The 13,688-nt window shown below is 33.7% G+C and overlaps 1 protein-coding gene across 1 annotated transcript in view; it reads right to left on the bottom strand.

Annotated features, from left to right (window-relative positions):
• Positions 1 to 12,449, bottom strand: part of LOC141301812 (uncharacterized) — a 36,206-nt gene extending 23,757 nt beyond the window's left edge. Inside the window, exons 1-3 of the mRNA XM_073832007.1 lie at positions 12,173 to 12,449; positions 1,543 to 1,746; positions 626 to 694 (exon numbers count right to left, since the gene is read on the bottom strand). Of these exons, the coding sequence (XP_073688108.1) occupies positions 626 to 694; positions 1,543 to 1,746; positions 12,173 to 12,380 (481 nt within the window). The 5' untranslated portion in view covers positions 12,381 to 12,449. The remainder of the gene's footprint in view (positions 1 to 625; positions 695 to 1,542; positions 1,747 to 12,172) is intronic.
• Positions 12,450 to 13,688: the final 1,239 nt, after the last annotated feature.

The following is a 13,688-nucleotide window of genomic DNA, read 5'->3' as shown; positions in this document are numbered from 1 at the left end:
TGAAATGTTGTCCCAGTCCGCCCCTGGGTGTTTTAACTAAGAGAGACATGCTAAATATGCAGAGCAGTGTGGCGCGGGGACTGGAATTGAGAACCGCAGGTTTACAGCAAAGGAAAAGCAGTCTCCTCTTGGCTTATATTGAAATCCTCCGACATTTCTCTTTACAAATCCTCGTTTTGTACTTCTAATTCATGACCGGTGTTATGTTTTGCTCTCTCCACTGCGCTTCCACATTCGTCATTTTGTATAACAGTAAGCGGAAGCTAGCGATTAAGGTTTATGTTTTTAAAATAGATATTTTTCTTACACAAACACATCGATTTGCTTCAGAGGGCTTTATTAACCCCCCGGATCCATGTGGAGTACTTTTTATGATGAATGGATGCACTTTATTAACCTTCAAAACCTCAACAGCCATTCACTGCCATTATAAAGCTAGGAAGAGCCAGGACATTTTTTTAATATAGCTCTGATTGTATTCATCTGAAAGAAGAAAGCCATATACACCTAGGATGGCTTGAGGGTGAGTAAATCATGGGGTAATTTTCATTTTTGGGGAACAATGAATATTTAGTCATAAATGAATTGCACTGTTAAAATAATAAAACATAAAAGTGGTATTTACCTGTGGAACATGTTTTACAGCCAATACCGCAGTCTATACATTCTTGTGTATCCGGGTCCTGAACCTGACCTGTGTTTTAAACAAATGTCTGTGAGTATGATAAATCACCAAAGTTTTATAAATAAGTTATATAAATCAGGCAAATGATATATGAACAAACAACTCTGTAAAACATATAGACAGGAATAAAACTGGAATGTTTGGTATATGTAGGTGCTACTGAAGTGGAAATTTCAGATTTTTGAATAGGTTTTTTTTGGTCAAAATGGCATTTGATGAAATTTACAGACACACAGAGATAAAGTGTAATATTAAAATTAATATTTAAATGTGTATTTTAAATGTTTTCTTCCCAGTAGCCTGAAAGAAGACATGTTATGGAAGCATAAATAGCCCGAAATCTCAAATTTGACTGAAAAAACAATAGTTTTGAGTGTGTACAAGTACAGTAACTACGTCTTGAGACATACTACCACATCATAAAACTGTCTTGAAAACACGAACCACTCTGTCCTATAGTTACATGCATGGAGTGCTGCAGAGATGGTGTATTTTTGTAGGCCAAAACCAGGAAACTCAATCTTTGAAGGAATTATTTATATATTTATTTATTTATTGAATGAGTTGTTGGAAACTCAAAGGTGGTGACCTTGAAGTCATGCGACTTTTTATGTAGTTCATATACATCCTTCATGAAAAACAAAACATACAAGAATCATAAACTTCTGTCGGTTAAAGAGGTTATGTTTCGCAACAATCCAATAGGCAATGAAAAAATTCTACAAAATATTTATTGGAGAACCAGTTCATGTCAGCTTCAGATTGGCCTACAAAAACACGTCATCACTGCACTGCTCTGTCTCTCTTCTGTCACGTAAACTGACATGTCAGTCCATTTTATAGAAAGACAGACTCACCAAGTCCACATAGGACTGTCAGACAGATGCCGCTCTGAAGATTGTAGCCTTCTCTGCACTTGGCACACACATTGGCATCAGCACAGATCTCACAGTTAGGCATACATGGAAGACAGGTGTACTGCTCTCGGTCTGGATAAAACTCTCGAGGGCAGTGTAGCCTGCAATGGCCCTGATACAGGAAACGCTCCTTCCCCTCTTCATCTGAAATCACACACATGGTTTAACATGAGGACTTTATTTAAATAATGATCCACTGATCAGATGATAGATTAATCTTTTGAATTTGAATATATTTGCTTAGATTGATCTGTCTAGGCCTATATAAAGAGAAACCAAACCAACTAAAATGTTTAGATGCCCAGTTTCCAAGGAATTTGTAAGTCCTTTGTAACCTGCTGGTTATATGGATCATTGGCTTTCTCTTAATAAATCACAGCATGTTTTCCAAGCAGGTAATATTATGACACTGGTCGAGAGCAGCCAAGGATGAATGTCATGAGAGCATAAGCATGTTAATAATTTTTTTTTTTTTTTAGAAGAATATAATACTTTTATTTAGCAAGGATGCATTAAAGTACTTTTACATTGTTACAAAACTGTTTCAAGTAAATTCTGTTCTTTTGAACTTTCTGTATTCCTCAAAAATTCCACTGTTTCCACTATTAAGCATCACAACTGTTTCAATACTGATATTATAATAATAATTGTTTTTCTGAATGTCAAATCATCATATTAAAATCATTTCAGAAGGTAGAGTGACGCATTGCTGCCACACATATTGTTTTCACTCAATTATGTCGTAATAATGAGATGTTATTTTACCAACCTATTTTCTCATTAAAACAACATCTTTTCTTGTAATAATGAGAAGTTATGTCGTTAAAACACTTTTATCTAGCAATAACGAGATTTTGTTAAAATATCATTTTTTGTTAAAACATATTTTCTGATAATAATGAGATGTCATGTAGTTACAACATGTTTTTCTTGTTAAAACTACATATTTTCTCGAAATAATGAAATGCTATGTAATTACAACGTAATTTTTCTCGTTAAACAACATATTTTCTTATAAAAATGAGATGTTATATCATTAAAAGATATTTTTCTTGGTAAAACACCTCTTTCCTAGAAATAACGAAATTTAGTTGTTAAAATATAATTTTCTCTTTAAAACGAGATATTTTCTCATAATAACGAAATGTAATGTCGTTAAAACAAAATATTTCTCGTTAAAATCTTAAAGCAACATTCTCGTAAAAACAAGATGTTAGAACATTTTCTTGAGTAAAACTACATTTCTCGTATTAAGATGTTATGTAATCAAAACAACATATTTTTTCTCGTTAAAACATCTTTTCTCGAGATTTTGTTGTTAAAACGTCATTTACTTATAATGTTATGTCATTAAAACAACACTTTTCAAGTTAAAACATGTTTTCTCATAATAACAAGGTATGTTGTTAAAAGAACATGTTTTCCCGTTAAAATGTTAAAACCTGTTCTCGTAAAACCAAGATGTTGTTAAAACATTTTCTCACGTAAAACTAAATTTCTCACAATGAGATGTTATGTCATTAAAACAACATATGTTTCTCGTAATTAGGAGATGTTATGACATTAAAACAACATATTTCTCTCATTACAATGACATCTCTTTTCATAACGACATTTTTCTAGTTAAAACGACACCTTTTCCCATAATAACGAGATTTTGTGTGGTTAAAACTATATCATTTTTTTGTTAAAATTACATATTTTCTCATAATAACAAGATGTTATGACATTAAAACAACATATTTTTCTCATTACAATTACATCTTTTTTCATAATAATGAGATTTTGTTGTTTAAAACATCTCATTATTATGAGAAAATTAGGTCAATAAAACAACATTTTTCTTGTTAAAACGACACCTTTTCTCATAATAACAAGATGTTATGTCATTAAAACGTCATTTTTTTCTTGTTAAAACTACGTTTTCTCATAATAACGAGATTTTATGTGGTTAAAACTATAAAATTTTCTCGTTAAAATTACATATTTTCTCTATAATAGCGAGATGTTATGTCGTTAAAAAATGTTCTCGCGTAAAACAATTTCTTGTAATAACAAGAATGTCATTAAAACAACATATTTTTCTCATTAAAACGTCTTTTCTCGTTATAACTAGATGTTATTACATTAAAACAACATATTTTTCTTGTTAAAACGGCATCTTTTCTCGTAAAAACAAGATGTCATTAAAACATTTTCTCATGTAAAACGAGATCATATGTTGTTAAAACTACATGATTTTGTCATTAGTACTACATATTTTCTTATAACAACGATATTATGTCATTAAATCAACATATTTTTCTCATTACAATGACATAATTTTTCATAATAATGACATTTTGTTGTTTAAAACGTCATTTTCTCATAATAATGAGATATGTCATTAAAACAACATTTTTCTTGTTAAAACGACACCTTTTCTCGTAATAACGAGATGTTATGTCATTAAAACGTAATTTTTTCTCATTAGAACAACGTTTTCTCATAATGAGATTTTACGTGTATAAAACTATAGAATTTTCTCGTTAAAATTACATATTTTCTCATAATAATGAGATGTTATGTTGTTAAACCATTTTCCCGTGTAAAACAATTTCTTGTAATAACAAGATGTTATGTTATTAAAACAACATTTTTCTCATTAAAACATCTTTTCTCATAATAACTAAATGTTATTAAATTAAAACAACATATTTTTTCTCATTAAAATTTTGTTTTTAAAACGTTTAAACACATTTTCAAGATATGTCAGATCATTAAAACAACATGTTTTTTAAAACGTTTAAACACATTTTCAAGATATGTCAGATCATTAAAACAACATGTTTTCTCATAATAACAAGATTTTATATAGTTAAAACTACATGATTTTCTCATCAAAATGACATTTTTTCATAATAATGAGATCTTTTCTCGTAAAAACAAGATGTTTGTAAAACATTTTCTCGTGTAAAACTAAATTGTAATAACGAGATCTTATGTCGTTAAATCAACATATTTTCTCATTAAAACATATTTTCTCCTAATAAACAACATATTTGTCTTGTTAAACTGATTTTTTTTCTACTAACAAGATTTTGTTGTTAAAATATAATTTTCTCATTAAAACTGCATATTTTCTCGTAATGCTGAGATGCTATGTCGTTAAAATGACATTTAAAATTTTCATACGTTTCACAATATTGCTGTTTTTACTGTATTTTTTAATCAAATAAATGCAGCCTTGGTGAACATTAGATACTTCTTTTTAAAAAAATACAAAACAAAAATAAACAAATAAATACATAATCTTACTAACTACAAACATATTTTTTTCTTACAATAGCCAAATACTGATTACAATTTCCTTTTTTCTTTTTTTTTAGGCTAATGAGGCTATTTTTCTGGTCCTAGAAATAGGTTTCACGTTCATTTTTACATGAAATGAAACCAGGACAAGACTTTTGGTCAGTTTTGGTGAAATAAACGCACTGAAAGATTAGAAGCCACACTGCATGCTTACTCTTTCCGCAAACAAACACTAAAACTGAAACTCGGCAATCAACATCTGCTTGCGTCTATCATGAACTCTTCTTTAAATAGCAACAGTAGCAGGGAACTGGCTGACAGGTTTCGCCAAGACCGGGCACACATAAACAAGGGCTATGCAGAGTGATCGGGCACTTTTGGCAATGTTGTAATTGTCAAAGTTCTCCCCCTTCAACCACCTCGGGGCTGTGGGGAGAGAGATTAGGATTTACAGCACTCTTCTTTGAGATGGTTGAAAAGGAGGGATGGCAACCATGAACGCCTACTAAACAGAATTCAAAAGACCGGCTTGGTTTGCTCAAGACCAGTGTTTGCTTATTCATTCTATACTAGGAACAGTTCAGCCAAAAATGTTAATTCTGTTATTATTTACTCACCCTCATGTCGTTCCAAATCCATATGCTGTTATTCATGAGCAACAATATACAATTTTCTTCACCTTATTTTTCTGCGTCCAGCTATTTTAAACTGAACAGAATGGCTTGTTTTGCTGCTTGATATTGCAAATTAGTGTGTCTTATTATATTATTTTAATGTATTATCCTAATTATGAACACACTGGTTTGTAGTGCACACAACCTTATTGTAATTGTTAGAATGGCCAAGGATCAGCATTCTTTACGTAAAACTGATTGCGTAGACCAAACCGTAAGTGGTAGAGACTTGAAACTTGGAGGGATGATAGTACTCACACCATCTACAACATCACCAATGCTCGCCCAAATCAGCCTGTCTGGGGCGTTACAGCGACCAAAAGTACGAAATCGCTCATAACTCGTAAACTGTCAGTCACAAGCTCAAGTTTCTTATGTTGTTGGAATCCTTGGCTCACGCCGGACAAAAAGCAACATTTTGGGGTATTTTGGATTTTTATGAAAAACCTACTTTTGCAAATTAGTCCTAGGTTTTTCAACCGATCGGAACCAAACCAGTACGGAAAGATCCTCTCAAGAGTGAATGTCAATAATTATCTAAGAAAAGTTTAAATTTTGACTCTCATTCGCAAAGGGATGCCAAAACGTTCAAAAGGGGCAGGGCCACTTTAAGTAAAATGCCTATAACTCCTAAACGAGTGTAACTCGTGTGTATCTCAAAAAAACATGGCCGCCATTGGCCGATGAAGTTCGAGCACCTATCAGACAAGGTTAATGGATGCCGATTGGAACGAAACTTGGTGGGCCTGTTTGACTCACGGCTCCAACAGCCTGTAAGAAATATGAAAGAAATCGGCCACTGGGGGGGTGATATAGCATTTTTCAAAGGTGTAAATGATTGTATGTTGCACGGTTTTCCACACATATTCATCTTATGATAAAACTCCTCATTCTGGACAACTTTGCCTCTAGAACCACTGCTGTCAATCAAATCATTTGTTAAATGATTGAGAAGATGTAATAAAAAAAAACTACTTTTGCAAACTAGTCATAGGTTTTTTGCTCAATCTGGAACAAAAAAAAAAAAAAAAACACTGCAGTACAATTCTCTGGACTCTCTCTAGGCCAATAATTATCCCCAAAAAAAAGGTTTTAAGAAGATCGGACCACAGCTTGGGCTGTAACAGTCATAAATGTTAAAAAACATAATATTTCTTCGGTTAATTTTGTGGATTTGCCAAAAATGATTTTTTTAAATCATTGATTTAGGTCGTTACAGACTTGCTAAATAATGTCTTTTTTCATATGTGCTTAAATGCCTTAAAGCACTTGAACCCCGGTAATCGCTCTTTGCAGCTATTTTTCTTGTACCTTGGCTCAAAAAAGGTTGAAAAACACTGCTATAGACTGCCAAAAGTTATAACAAATCAAGGAGAAGAGTGTAAAAACTGTTTGAGGAACAAAAGGCATTTGTGGTTGGCCAAACTCAACCAGGATTTCCAGGGCAAGAATCTTGACAACATTCATGTTTGTTCTAGTGTTAATTTCGTCAGACGAGACGAGACGAGACGAAATATGTTCGTCAACGACCTTTTTTTTCATGACTAAAGCCCCATTCACACTACACGCGACATGCAGCGACTAAGCGACGCGATCCCATTCATTTCAATGGAGAGCCGGCGATTTCCGGCGACGAGAGCGACAGCGGCCGTCAGCGACCGTTGGCGACCGGATGTGGGCGTGTCCAGCGACGCGACAAAGTTCAGAATCTCTAAACTTTATGCAAATGAAGAGCGACTTTCGGGAGCGACAGCCAATAGGAAAGAAGACGATATAGTGCTCGTGATCATTCTCCTTTCAGCTCCAGCAGTGATTGTCCTGTTTTATATGACATGTCCATGCCCACATACAAAAATAATGTCAACTGCATTAAAATGAATTGTAACCTGCTTGTCTTTGTTTCTAAAGTTGCTTTGGATAAAAACATCTGTTAAATGACGTTACTAAGCAACCAGTAATGAGAACGCCCACTAGCGACCTCATCGCCAGCCTCTGGCCACATGCAGCGACAGAAGTCGCGTCTAGTGTGAACGGGGCTTAAGACGAGACGATGACAAGACTGCACCACTGTCCAAAAACCCTGACTAAGACTAAATTAACATGCATTATTGTTGACGAAAAAAGACGAGACGAAAATGTTTTGCATAAAATAAAAACTAAGATAAAATCTCTCTTCATTTTCGTCTACAATCGTCTCTGCTTTTTCATCAGCTGTTACGGCTTTAAAATATTCAAACTGCGCGTTGGCGCGCTGGCTGGCGCTGAGCCAGAGACGGACGAGCTCTGCGCTTGTCATATAATCACAACTATGCAGTGTTTTTAACCACATAACGCTTATTTAAGGTTTCAGACATTTAAATACACATAAGTACTAGTAAAAGGAGACATTTAGAGTTTGTAAAATACACACACAGGTCTATGGAAGCAGCAAATAACCATCTATTCAAATATAATTTGCCGATGTGTTTTATTCATAGGGTTGCCACCCGTCCCTTAAAATACGGAATCGTCCCGTATTTGAGAATGAAATTGCGCGTCCCGTTTTGAATCAATACGGGACGGGTTTTGTCCCGTATTTTTTATCATTTTTTTTAAAGCAGCGTCTCATGCAAATAATCACTGCGGTAAAGCCATCCGCGGTTCAGAAAAACACGGTCAAGCCAGCCGCGATCGATTTTAAGTGTGCGCGCATATTACAGTGATCACGGTAGTTTCAGAAACAACACAGAGAGAACGCGCTTGCAGAGCGCTTTCATTTAGACGCCCAGGACTGAGAGATAATACTACAAAATGCTCGTGAATTTCTGCTTTAATATCCGTTTTATTTATTGGTGTACTTGACGGTTCTTTTCTGAGAAATAGGACATTATTAGACTTTAGATTCTAATAAGTAGAAAAAAACCCCCAATGATCAGTTCTTATTCAGGACGTCCCATATTATATGCAAAACCTTTTTACTGCAGCATTTTTTAGATGACCCATGACCCATGTGGTAACCCTATTTATTCATATCACATACATATAGGCTTAGTAACTAAAAAGTTCACTCTATACCTTTTCTAGTTCACCAGCCACTTACTTGCATGTATTTCGGGAGAAACGGATGAATGTATGTGCTGTAAATACGGCTGACAGGACTCTCTGTACGGCAGCGCAAACAAACATGGCGGCGCCCATCTCACATTACAGATTACGATCCAGATCATTTATATAGGGTTTTAAACGACGAAACATACTAATTCACACATATTTGTGAATCGGAATATTAGATAGTTCATGGAATGGTAAGCAAGTGTGTGAGTATTCTGGATAAAAGAGGAAAAACGAAATAAAAGGGATCTACCTGTCATACAGTGTTATTGTGTCTGTGTTGTGTCACGTGACAAGCTTGATGCGTCGCCATGGAAACAATAAGGGCGAACGTTCTAAAATTACGGTCGCTTAAAAAAAACTCACTCTCAGGGGTCCGCTAGAATATTTTAAACTCACCACTGAAAGGGTTAATCATTTGTGAATGTGTCTCCTAAATCAGAAATTGAAAACCAGACACATTTAACATTTGCATTCAACAAAAATCATTCAAGAAGTGTATTTTGTCAGGTAATTATGACATTTAACCAATGTTTGAGATATGTGAAACACTTTTTTTTTTTTAACTGAAATGTGTATCAGTAATAATCTCAGTAGTAATGTGTTATTTAAAAAAAAAAAAGACTAAAATTTTTTGACCAAACCTAGACTAAAATATATTAAGTTCTTTTTTGACTAAAACTAGACTAAAATTAAAAGACTTTTAGTCGACTAAAACTTGACTAAGATACCTTGAGTTTTCTTTTGACTAAAACTAGACTAAAATGTCGAGACTTTTAGTCGACTAAAACTTGACTAACAAAAAAAGATATGTGAATGACTAAATATGACTAAAACTAACAAGGACATTTGGCACAAGACTAAGACTAAGACTAAATTAAAAATAGGTGACGAAATTAACACTAGTTTGTTCTTACCATTTCCAGTCAGTTAGGTGAAATATTAGACTAATATCTTGATTAATAGCACTTGTACGTATCTATACCACCTATCAACTTATTACACCTATTAACCAAAATATTGCACCCTTTCCTGCTTACTAAGTCCTTCTATATATGATTTAGCAGCTTCAACATGTTTTATCCATGGTTTAGACAGCATAAATTAGCAAAACAACTATTCAGTAGTACATTAACCGTGCAATCCATGCAGTTGTTTACATCTGAGTATCGCCAATATGGCCACACATCCGGGTAACTGACCAAATCGTGACATAACTCTATAGAATATTTGTTCAAAGTTGTCTTTAATAATGGTCTATTTACACATAATTTATGGAGTGCTTTTTCTGCAACTGTTTAGTTGGGTGTTCATTTGACATATTTAATTGTCAGATGTTATGCGATGCACAGCCATATTGGTGATACTCAGATATAAACAACAACATTGTTTGCACAGTTAATGTACTACTGAATATGTTGTTCTGCTCATTTATGCTGTCTAAACCATGGATAAAATGTGTGAAAGCTGCTAAATCATATAGAGAAGGACATAGTAAGCAGGAAAGGGTCCAATATTTTGACAAACTAAAGTTTACAGGTGGTAAAGATACATACAAGTAGTATTCAAGTACAAGTAGTATTCAAGATATTAGCCTAATATTTCACCTACCCGACCGGAAATGATAAGAACAAACAAGAATGTTTAAAAGAATTTGGCCGTAAAACCCTGGTTTCATTCGGTTGTCAGTGCCGCCAATATGGCGTATTGATGGCGTATTGTGAAAACACACTATACTTCCATACCAAAAAAAATAGCTTTAGGGTACAGAAATCGTTTAAATCGAAAAGGACTGCTAGGACTGCCAGATGCTACCTAGCATCACAAACTAGCATAACTTGAGGTATTTTTTAACTCTGTCCAAACAGAAACATTATCAGCTTTCACAATGCTGTAAAGGAAGGGGCCTCACCTTTTCCCACTCCCATGTTTGGCAGTTTAAAGTCTAACTACAGCCCAACTATTGTTAAAGGTCCACTGAAGTGCCTTGAAACACGCAGCGTTATTCTATGTGGTGACGTGCTTTTACTTGAAACAAAAACCAGAGCCATAGAGAAACAGAGTTGCGACACTCCCATAGGCTTCCATAGGAACTGAGGAATGCGGAAGTAAAGCGTGTGATGGAGCAGCCAATAGTTCCAAACAACCAATAGCTCCTCCATTGAAGCCCATTCATTTCAGCGCTTCTCAAGCACAGTCGCTGGTATATTGAAGAAATTACTGTATTTTTTTTTTTTTTACATTTTAACACATCAGTTGACCTCTCGGAAAACTGGCCAGTAGTGGTATCTTATGAAGCGTGTTATAGTTAATGCTTATCGTTAAATAATAAACAGTTATACTGTAAATGCAGTTAGATAACGTGAGAAACATCGTAATAGCGACCGTAACCGGATACTAGTTGTCATATTTTTAAGTTTTTAGTCGTTCTGCAATATTTCTCTCACTCTAGGAGGTTGAATGAGTTTCAGTAAACACGCTACTGATGACAGCCACAGACTAATAAATTAATGTACCCCACAGATTCAATATGAAACTCATAATCATGCTGAGGCTGTGTAGTTTAATACATGCCCATTGCACATATGAGCGCATATGATCTGCTCCGTGTGTTGCGTCTCTGTGTAGGGGGCGGGACAATACGGACGCTAGAGAGCATTTGATTGGACAGAACGTTTGATGAGAAACTGAAGTGCACGGTGATATCATCAAAATCGTTGATTCATATTGGCGGAAGTGACGAGACTGTAAGTTTTGAATGCCCATATCTTATAAACGCGAATTTTGTCGTTGTTTTGAAGCACACTATACTAAAGATAATCTTAAGGATAATATATTCATACAAAAAAAAAAAAAAAAAAAAAATTCAGGGGGACTTTAAAGCACCTCAGTGACATCGATTAGGCTATACTGTTCAGAATCAGAATAGATTCCTTTACAGAGCAGACCTTAATTTCAACTCTCCCTGTAATTAAAAATGCGCAAGACACTTTAATGTTTGAGGTCACTAAACAAACTCTCTTTTGAGGTAAAGAACTCTTTGTCACTTTGATAAATAGGGAGAGCGGCTTTATTGTTTCACCGCAGCAGCTGTGCAGGGAGGACTGGGAGGTTTGCCTTCCCAATTGTCTCTTGGAAAACCCCTTTGTGAACCCGCACAATGCTGCCACTGAGTTGTACCACCCAATGGCCAAAATAACGCTTTAAAATGTATTTTGACTTAACAAATTCAGGTGGTGACGCATTGCTGATTGAATGGCTCTTTTTGTAGCGTCCATGTTTACGCACAGCATTGCTAGCGATATTTTAGCCTATTTATATTTTAAACTACGTATAGTTTGAATTTCATAACATGTCGATAACTTCTGAAAACATAACATCGCTATAAAAAGAGTTGTTGTACTGCGCATGCGCACTGAGAGCGGCTACAAGAATTGTCCCGATGGAGGCACCTGTTTAATCCAGTAGATACGTAAGTGTTAAACTACATTATATAATAGTGAACTATCACTTACCTAGACCACAAGCGGTGCACTCGAATAGCTCATGGCCCTTACACTCCGTGCAGGTGGGATGACATAAAACGCACTGATTTTTTAGTAGGAACTGTCCGATGGGGCAGGACTGCACCGGCGATCTGGCTTGAATAAATCCGAAACAGCATAGTGATAAAATAAAGAGCGTCGAGCCAGCGTTCATCGTTCGCGATGTTGTACAGCGCATCTATTTGCCATACACACACTCACTTACACATTCACACACAGTTCATTGAATGAAATGGGTCAGTCCTGCGCTGCCAATGACAACGGGCGTCTAAATAACAAAACTTGCCCGACAAGTTGCTTTCAAGGGGATTGGTCAGCAGGTCTGCGGGGTCCACCCATTCCTTTGCTCCCTTTCGCAATTGATATAAAGGACAAGGGTAATGTTATGCACAAACGCAAAATACTGAATTATTCAATCTGCACGAAATATTACGTATTTACACACAACTGTATGTTCAAGCATAGAACTATAATTTATCTGAGAATAACAGTAATCACTGCAAGTATTTATAAACAGCGGTAAAATAATAATAATAACAACAACAGCTAATTAATCTGAAAATATTAATATAATTAAATTTAATTTAAAAAAAATTGACAAAATTTAACAGTAACCCCAAAGTATTTCAGAAAGTGGTAAAATATACTACTAATAATAATTTAATAAAAATGTTATATTGAATTAAATTAAATGTTACCAATATGGAAACCTTAAATAACAACAAATTAAACTAAAAACTTTAAACTATAAAATATAACTAATTTATCTGATCTGAAAAATATCAGTAATCACTGCGAAGTATTTCATAATGCATACACCTTTATATACAGTAGTAAAATTTATGTATATTATTGTTATTGTTAATAATAATAATCTGAAAGTTATCTGAAAATATTTTAACAGTAACCAATGCAGTATTTCATAAAGTGGTGAATTATAACAACAACAACAACAATTGCAATAATAGTAATAATAATAAAAATAATAATTAAATTAGATTAAATTAATGTTACCATATGGTAAAAAAACTTTAAACGGCAACAAATTAAAAACTTAAATTAAAATAATTAAGATTAAAAACTTTAAACTATAAAGGTTTATCTAAAAACATCAGTAATCAATGCAAAGTGTATTTCATAATGTATATTATACACCTTTATATACAGTAGTAAATATATTTATATTATTGTTGTTATTGTTAATAATAATAATAATAATCTGAAAATATTTAAAAGTAATCAATGCAAAGTATTTTAGAAAAATATGGTAAAATATAATAATAATAATAATAATAATAATAATAATAATAATAATAATAATAATAATTATTATTATTATTATTATTATTATTAAATAAAAACATTAAATTAAATTAAACTAAATTAAATAATTAAATGTTACCATATGGTAAAAACTTTAAACACTAATTTATCAAAAAATATTTAACAGTAATCAATACAAATTATTTCATAATGTATACACCTT

Source organism: Garra rufa, chromosome 25 (genome assembly GCF_049309525.1).
Source record: "Garra rufa chromosome 25, GarRuf1.0, whole genome shotgun sequence".
In the NCBI taxonomy this organism is placed as follows: domain Eukaryota; kingdom Metazoa; phylum Chordata; class Actinopteri; order Cypriniformes; family Cyprinidae; genus Garra; species Garra rufa.
The sequence above is the reverse complement of the archived record's forward strand: the minus strand, read 5'-3'. Positions and strand labels throughout refer to the sequence as shown.